The following is a 9199-nucleotide window of genomic DNA, read 5'->3' on the forward strand; positions in this document are numbered from 1 at the left end:
TTCGCCCATTTCATCCTGGTAAGTTCAGGCTGCCTAATGTTTACTATGCAGGTATCTTATCCCTGTTGGTGATCCTTCTTTTTAATGTTCTGTTCTTTATCTTAATGGAAGCCATATAGTGGGACCCAGACTTCACCCTTGCATATAAGATACTTCCTTGCCTTACTTATGTGTCATCAGCATTAGGTATTACATAACTATTTCTTCCTTATTCTTTTTCCATGCTTGTTAGCTCCCAAAAGTGAATGGATATACATTTTATTGCTATAACATATTTTACAGGAGACATGCTGGCTTAGTCCTAGCTCTTTTACAATCATACAGATTCACATGGTGGGATTTGAATATTATTCATGATATAATTTTCCTTCTGCAACATATATTGAGCATTCCATAAGGTACTAAAAAATATATACTTTTATTATATTATATATCCCCTTCCTTTCCCCTTTTTCTTCCTTTTTTTCTCTTTTTCTTTTTTCCAGTCGCCTCTTGGCTAATCCGATTGTATTATTCCTCATTTCCCTACTACAGCCACATAGTACACTGTTATCCATCCGTGTTATGATGATCACATCCATATAGTACTTTTGCAGGTAATGATTTTAACTTATAACTTCCCCCAGATATGATTTTTTTTCATACATGCTAGTAATTGCATCTCTTGTAACTAGTTAGAGCAACATGCTATTACCCTGAATTTACCGTTATATACAATAGTATTTTTAGTGCTAGCTCTAATATACTACGTATTATTCCCTTACAATTTTATGGCTTTTGTCTCTATGTTACCGTTATTTACATAGTGGAGTGAAATCATTCTAATGGGTCCACAGGCAATATCTACATTTGGTGAGCCCACTTCATTATCATCTATTCCCATTTTCATTATTTCTTCTTGTACCTTTTATCCTATTATCTGGCAGCCTGCTCCTTTCCACCATCACCTGTTCACTTTTGTAACTACCAATTGTTGCTATTACACAGGCCTACCTCGGGTCACTATTTTTCTTCATTTGAAATTTGCTTTGCCTCTCTATTGTCAGGTAATACTACCATATTATAAATTATGTACCGTATATGTACAAGATGAGGTATATTGTGATTCCTGTAGTCGTTTTTGTTTCATTCATTACCAATTGTTATTTCTGACGAGATGTACTGTTGTACTGTAAAAATATTTACAAATGTTTGTATTACTACAACTTATGTACTATGATTGTTTATTTTTTTTTATTTATCACTTTATATATAGATAAGTCCAGTCTGACGAAGGGCTGTTGGCTGAAACGTCAACTTTTTGTGGACAGTTCCATGCACAGCACTTTGAAATAATTTTTTTCAACAATAAAAATGAACACAGCCTAATCTAAGTCTCTTTAATTCATTTGGGGTAGTCAGTGTGCTGGAATTCTCTCATTTGCCTTACTTTTTTCGTACGAGCACCTGCTAATTGGTAATGCTGAGCCTTACTTGTACTCTGTTTTCCAATTAAAACATTTCCCACACTCTGAACATGAAAATGGATTCTCCCTAAGTGAATTTTCTGATGTGTAACAAGGGATGATTTCCGAATAAAACATTTCCCACACTCTGAACATGAAAAGGGCTTCTCCCCTGTGTGAATTTTCTGATGTCTAACAAGGGATGATTTCTGAATAAAACATGTCCCACACTCTGAACATGAAAATGGCTTCTCCCCTGTGTGAATTTTCTGATGTCTAACAAGGTATAATTTCTGAATAAAACATTTACCACACTCTGAACATGAAAATGGCTTCTCCCCTGTGTGAACTTTCTGATGCGAAACAAGGTTTGATTTCTGAATAAAACATTTCCCACATTCTGTACATGAAAATGGCTTCTCCCCGGTGTGAACTTTCTGATGCCCAACAAGTTCTGATTTCCGAATAAAACATTTCCCACACTCTGAACATGAAAATGGCTTCTCCCCTTTGTGAATTTTCTGATGCGAAATAAGGTTTGATTTCTGAATAAAACATTTCCCACATTCTGTACATGAAAATGGCTTCTCCCCGGTGTGAACTTTCTGATGCCCAACAAGTCCTGATTTCCGAATAAAACATTTCCCACACTCTGAACATGAAAATGGCTTCTCCCCTTTGTGAATTTTCTGATGCGAAATAAGGTTTGATTTCTGAATAAAATATTTTCCACACTCCGAACATGAAAATGGCTTCTCCCCTATGTGAATGTTTTGATGAGTAACAAGATATGATTTATGACTAAAACCTTTCCCACACTCTGAACATGAAAATGGCTTCTCCCCTGTGTGAATTTTCTGATGCATAACAAGTCTTGATTTCCGAATAAAACATTTCCCACACTCTGAACATGAAAATGGCTTCTCCCCTGTGTGAGATCTTTGATGCCAAACAAGTTCGAATTTCTGAAGAAAACATTTTCCACACTCTGAACATAAATATGGCTTCTCCCCTGTGTGAATTTTCTGATGCCTAACAAGGCCTGATTTCTCACTAAAACATTTTCCACACTCTGAACATGAAAATGACTTCTTCCCAGTGAGAGTTTTTTGATGATTGGAATTTTGGTCTTGTTTGAAAAGATCAGATGATATCGCTTTCCGATGAAGGACTGGAGGTATATTTGGGACAACATCATGCTCTTCATATGTATCATGTGTCATACAGTCATCATCTGTTATAAATTCTGAAGATATTAGAGAGCCATTTGAACTCCCAATACAGTCATCTGCTAAAAATAAACACAATGTTATTATTTTTTAATGATATCTTGAAAGTTAATGTATTTTTTTAAACCATAACATCAGAAATTAAATTAGGAAAAAATGTATTCTTAATCTGTTGGCCAATTTTGACATCTGTTACATCTTCGTTAATTCGGATCTCCCATTCCTAGCACAAGTTCTCTGGAATGTGCTACAGTAAATAATCTGTACTGTTGTTACAATATGACTGCAGGATAATGAGGGACAAAGTGCTCCTATACTGTCTCTCACGCTAAGTGACCCTAAGCTATTCCTAACCTCTGGATTACCCCTGAAGATGGAGATGCTGGAGTCTCGTGTCTTACTATTCTGCTGATGAGATCTAATCTGTAATCCCCCAGGGAAGGAAGGGGTAGGAATATGATGGAAACAGATTAAGACATATGAAACACATTGCAAACTCACAGAAATAAACAGTGAACGACTAAGGAGAAAAGCAAGAGCAGGAAGGCAGCAACAAAAAGACAACAAGTGTTAATAGCACAACAGGTCACAGTAATAGTGCCCAATAACCACCCGTAAGTCTGGATCACAACACCTGACCAGAGCAGTATAGGTAAGCTATAGCTGGCATTAATGAAATAATCCAGCCAGTATATACAGGAGGGGAGCAAATTATACCTTCTCCTCTACAGCATGGGATCAAAGACATTAACAAGCAGCCCCGCAGAGAATAAGGGGTACTTTACACGCTGCGACATCGCTGCCGATATATCGTCGGGGTCTCGTCGTTAGTGGCGCACATCCGGCACCGGTAGCGACATCGCAGCGTGTAACACAAATGAGCGACGATCAACGATCGCAAAAATGTGCAAAATCGTTGCTCGTTGACAAGTCGTTCACTTCCATAATATCGGTGCTGCTGCAGGTCCGATTTTGTCTGTCGTTCCTGCGGCAGAACACATCGCTATGTGTGACGCCGCTGGAACGACAAACATCTCCTTTACCTCCGTCCAACGGAAAAGGAGGAAGGAAGGAAGTGGGCGACATGTTGCGGCCGCTCATCTCCTCCCCTCCTTTTCTATTGGGCGGCGGTTCAGTGACGCTGCTGTTACGCTGAACGAACCGACCCAGAAAGGAGGCGGTTCGCCGGTCACAGCAACGTCGCAGAGCAGGTATGTGCGTGTGACGCTGCCGTAGCGATAATGTTCGCTACGGCAGCGATCACCACATATCGGCCGTGCGACGGGGGCGGGTGCAATCTCACTCGACATCGCTAGCAAATGCTAGCGATGTTGCAGCGTGTAAAGTAACCCTTACTCTTGTTAGCCTGCCCAAGTCTATGGTTTGACGCCTGCATCTCCTGCGCTGCTCACAGACATCAGAGAAGTTAACATGCAACGTACAAGAATCTATAATTTCCATAGATCCTGACGCCGCCATGACAGTTGGTAAAATCTGCAAAAATCTCTTTGCAACATTGATCCACAACAGAAATTTTCAAAGAGATTTTTTTTTCGAAAATAAAATAGTTACAGACAGATGTCAGATATTTAACGGGGTTGTCCGGGACAACGATTGTGACGATGTACACTGAAAAATTACGTCAGGGACTGGAGTGAGATTTTTGGCATAGGGAATGCCGCAGTTTGTTAAGAATTAGAGAAGCGGTGGCATCACACCTTTGTTCTGGCCGAGCTTTGCTCATTTTGGCAAAGCTGATTAAAATTGTCGTGAACACACACACATACATCAGCCTGTCTCCTCTTCACCTTTATACTCCTGCAATTAAGACCTTTGGTCACATGACGTGATGTTGAAAAGGTTTTTAAGCAGTCCTATAATCAGCATATAAACACTGGGGCCCTTAGGAGAATGGGAGTCCTGTGAAATTGCCCAGTTTGCTCTCCCTTTCCACTAATGCCAGTCCTGCATGCCAGCCTGTCTTTTGTTCAGTTCATTTACACTCCTGCAATTAAGAGACCTTTGGTTACATCATGTCACATGACTTTGAAATCATCAAAGGTCCTTAAACAATCAACCTCAGAATACAACTGATGGGGACCCTAAGAGAGTGGGGATCCTGAGAAATTGCGCAGTTTAACTCCTCCCAACGTTGGCTCTGACTGTAACTAGGGCTTATTTTTGGAGTAGGGCTTATATTTCAACCATTCTCCAAAAATCCCATAAAATCATGCTAGGGCTTATTTTCGGTGTAGGTTGTCTTTTCAGGGAAACAGGGTATTAATTAATAATAATTTTATTCATTTATATAGCGCTATTAATTCCACAGCGCTTTACATACATTGGTATTCATGAACCCTCTGCAGGTTTTTGAGTTTCCTTCATAACAACATAGAGAAGGGACTAGAAACAAACAGCAGAAGAAGCAGAAGCAAAGAAAATACAGCTGAAAAAAACCCAGAGCAGAAAGCCTAAAAATGTAATCACAAAATGAGTGCAGAAAGTACATGAGTAGATATCTCTTACTGGATAGAGCCGGAGGAGACACATCCTGAGGAACATCGGGATCTTCTTGTTTACAGTCCTGTGGGAGAAGAGGACGGGGACATCTCTCTGGTGTTGTCCTCTTACTGGATAGACCTGGAGGAGACACATACAGGGACTGAATTCATTCCTAACATACAGATAATTATAGGCCGTGTGTATTTAGTCCTGTCTATTACCTGGTGATGTGAGGGGCTGGGGAACCTCCATCATGACGTCCTTGTACAGATCTTTGTGTCCTTCTAAATACTCCCACTCCTCCATGGAGAAATAGACGGTGACGTCCTGACACCTTATAGGAACCTGACACATACAATGATACTGTAACCCCCCGATCCCTTCATAGCGTTACTGTATAATGTCCCAGCATTCCCAGCACTGTCACCTCTCCAGTCAGCAGCTCAATCATCTTGTAGGCGAGTTCTAGGATCTTCTGGTCATTGATGTCCTCATGTATCGGGGGGTGAGGTGGAGGCCCCATGATTGGGCTCAGGGGTCTTCCCCATCCTTCAGACACAGGGGCCTGACAGCGCTCACTAGAGGTCTTCTTCACTACTGTGTAATCCTGGTTATGGAGAAACACAGTAATAAATCTCACTCCAGACATTTCCAGAGTCCTCACCTCTCCAGTTCTGTCCATCTGTTATTCCCATAGATAAGAATGATGTAATGTGACGTCATCAGAATCTCTCACCTCTCCAGTAAGCCGGAAGAGGATCTCTAGGGTGAGGTGTAATATCCTCTCGGCCATCTTGTCCCTGTCCATATCCATCCTTGTTAAGAAATTTTCTTAAACAGAATAAAATCACCGAGAGGATCCGATATTATAAGGACCTGAATGGGAAGGAGATGAGCCCATATAGAAAATTAATGGAGATAAGGGAGGTGAGATATCATTTGGGTAGTAAAAAAAATTATCATGAAATGTGCTATGTAAATAGTACAACTATAAAGGTGGTGTCACACATAGCGACGACAACAACGACGTCGCTGCTAAGTCACCATTTTCTGTGACGTAGCAGCGACGTCCCGTCGCTGTCACTATGTGTGACATCCAGCAACGACCTGGTCCCTGCTGTGAGGTCGCCGGTCGTTGCTGAATGTCCTGCTTCATTTTTTGGACGTTGCTCTCCCGCTGTGAAGCACACATCGCTGTGTGTGACAGCGAGAGAGCGACAAACTGAAGCGAGCAGGGAGCCGGCTTCTGGCAGCCTGCGGTAAGCTGTAACTACAGTAAACATCGGGTAACCAAGAAGCCCTTTCCTTGGTTACCCGAAATTTACCTTAGTTACTAGCGTCCGCCGCTCTCATGCTGCCAGTGCCGGCTCCCTGCACACGTAGCTGGAGTACACATCGGGTATCTAACCCGATGTGTACTCTGGCTAAAAGTGCAGGGAACAGGGAGCCGGCACTGGCAGCGTGAGAGCGGCGGACGCTAGTAACTAAGATAAATATCGAGATAACCAAGAGAAGTGCTTTCCTTGGTTACCCGATATATACTAGTTCCGCTTCCACGCGTCGCTGCTGGCTGGGGGCTGGTCACTGGTCGCTGGTGAGATCTGCCTGTTTGACAGCTCACCAGCGACCATGTAACGACACAGCAGCGATCCTGATAAGGTCAGATCGCTAGTCATGATCGCTGCTGCGTCGCTATGTGTGTCACCACCCTAAAAGTAGCACATTATCTTTATGATAAAAAAAAAAAACCAATTCTTCATACGGAAATGTGAGCGGAAAAATAAAAGCGGGAAAATAAGAAAGTACAAAAACAAATAATTTCCCAGTTTTTCGGTTAACAGGGCATTGGAATTAGGATTCGATGTATTCTTGTTTCTAACGGAAGAAGAGGGGCCACACATGGTGTACGGATCTGTGCACTCGCTGACGCACAAAATCTACCACCCATTTCTTGTATGACTGGAGCAAAATAGTGAACGTTAACCCAATTACAAAATGTGCCCACGTTACAGTATATTTCCCTCCTAAACTTGAAGAATTATGTAAATAAAAAAGTTTAGATATTTTAAACTGGTTTCGGACTGTTCATAGACTTTACACGTCTGTGCCATCTGACTCCTACTCTGCAGTGATGTTCTACAATGTCATTACATAGCAGTGCATAAACAAACATGTAGCAACGGAGAGGAAATCTCTACATAAGGCAGAGACTGTTTATTACTGCCTCTGCCTTCTCTGTCACTGTATCCACAGCTCTGCGGTGCAATGCAGCTGGAACAGCTGTCAGGGAACTGACAGTGACACAGATCTCTGTGTGAGAGCCCATCCACCATCAGTACTTGCCAACTGTAATTGTTTGGGATCTGGTAAGTGCGATTTTTGTTTTTTTTTTGGGGGATTTGGTTTCTTTTGATGGTGTCTGCTTTCTTTCATGAGTCCTGCCGTATTCTTTAACTTTTTTAGCTGCTTGGACACTTTTCTATGGAATCGCAAGTATGGCTTATTTTTGGAGCAGGGTTCTGTGGTGAGCCCAGCGCTGGATCCCCTGCAGTTCGCCTACCAGCCCGGCATCGGGGTGGAGGACGCTGTCATCTACCTGCAGCACCGATGTCTCTCTCACCTAGAGCAAGCAGGAAACACTGTGAGGGTCATGTTCTTTGACTTCTCCAGTGCTTTCAACACTATCCGGCCTGCTCTGCTGAGAGGGAAGCTGGAGGGAGCCGGAGTGGACAAGCAGCTGACAGCATGGACGATCGACTACCTCACCAACAGACCACAGCATGTGAGGCTCCATGACTGTGTGTCTTATGTGGTAGTCTGAAGCACAGGGGCACCACAGGGCACGGTCCTCTCACTCTTTCTGTTCAGTTTGTACATGTCAGACTTCAGGTATAACTCGGACCACTGCCACTTTCAGAAGTTCTCGGATGATACGGCCATCATTGGATGCGTATCAGACGGGAATGACTAGGAATACAGGGGTGTCATCTGTGACTTTGTTGGCTGGTGTGAGACCAACGCTCTTCAAGTAAATGCCAGCAAGATGAAGGAGATGGTCATAGACCTTAGGAGGAAGTCACCCCCTAAAGCACCGGTGAACATCCAGGGAAAAGTTGTTGAGACAGTAGACTCTTACAAGTACCTGAGTGTTCACCTCAACAATAAGATGAACTGGACTACGAACACAGACGTCCTGTATAAGAAGGGCCAGAGTCAACTCCACCTACTGAAGAGGCTGAGGTCCCTCGGTGTCTGCAGAACTCTGTTATAGACATTCTACGACACGGTGGTAGCATCTGCCCTTTTTTATGGAGTGGTCTGCTGGGGGGCTGGATGTACTGAAAGGGACAGGAACAGGATTGACAAATTGATACGGAGGTCAAGCTCTGTGCTGGGATGTCCTCTGGAGCCTGTGGTTGTGGTGGGTGAGAGGAGGATGTTAGCAAAGCTGACAGCCATCATGAAAAACCCCCTCCACCCTCTGCATGAAACAGTGGGGAGCCAGAGCAGCTCCTTCAGTCAGAGACTAAGGGGTGCTTCACACACAGCGAGATCGCTGCTGAGATCGCTGCTGAGTCACGTTTTTTGTGACGAAGCAGTGACCTCATTAGCGATCTCGCTGTGTGTGACACTGAGCAGCGATCTGGCCCCTGCTGTGAGATCACTGCTTGTTACACACAGCCCTGGTTCGTTTTTTTATTGTTGCTCTCCCGCTGATAAGCACACATCGCTGTGTGTGACAGCGAGAGAGCAACAATCCTGAATGTGCAGGGAGCAGGAACTGGCGTCTGACAGCCTGCGGTAATCTGTAACCAAGGTAAACATCGGGTAACCAAGGTGGTTACCCAATATTTACCTTCGTTACCAGCCTCCGCCGCTCTCACGCTGCCAGCGCCGGCTCCCAGCTCTCTGCACATGTGGCTGCAGTACACATCGGGTAATTAACCCGATGTGTACTGTAGCTAGGAGAGCAGGGAGCCAGCGCTAAGCAGTGTGCGCGGCTACCTGCTCTCTGCACATGTA

General features: G+C 43.5%; 1 protein-coding gene across 1 annotated transcript; it reads right to left on the reverse strand.

Moving 5' to 3' along the window:
* Window positions 1-293: 293 nt before the first annotated feature.
* On the reverse strand, window positions 294-6049 carry LOC142258973 (uncharacterized). Its single transcript, XM_075331515.1, has 5 exons — window positions 5913-6049; window positions 5604-5783; window positions 5398-5521; window positions 5201-5314; window positions 294-2736 (listed from the first exon to the last, which is right to left on the reverse strand). Exons 1-5 carry the CDS (start codon window positions 5988-5990, stop codon window positions 1385-1387), a joined length of 1848 nt encoding a protein of 615 aa, XP_075187630.1. The 5' UTR covers window positions 5991-6049; the 3' UTR covers window positions 294-1384.
* Between the last annotated feature and the right edge of the window lie 3150 nt (window positions 6050-9199).

The sequence above is a fragment of the Anomaloglossus baeobatrachus genome, assembly GCF_048569485.1.
Source record: "Anomaloglossus baeobatrachus isolate aAnoBae1 chromosome 5 unlocalized genomic scaffold, aAnoBae1.hap1 SUPER_5_unloc_2, whole genome shotgun sequence".
Taxonomy (NCBI): Eukaryota; Metazoa; Chordata; class Amphibia; order Anura; family Aromobatidae; genus Anomaloglossus; species Anomaloglossus baeobatrachus.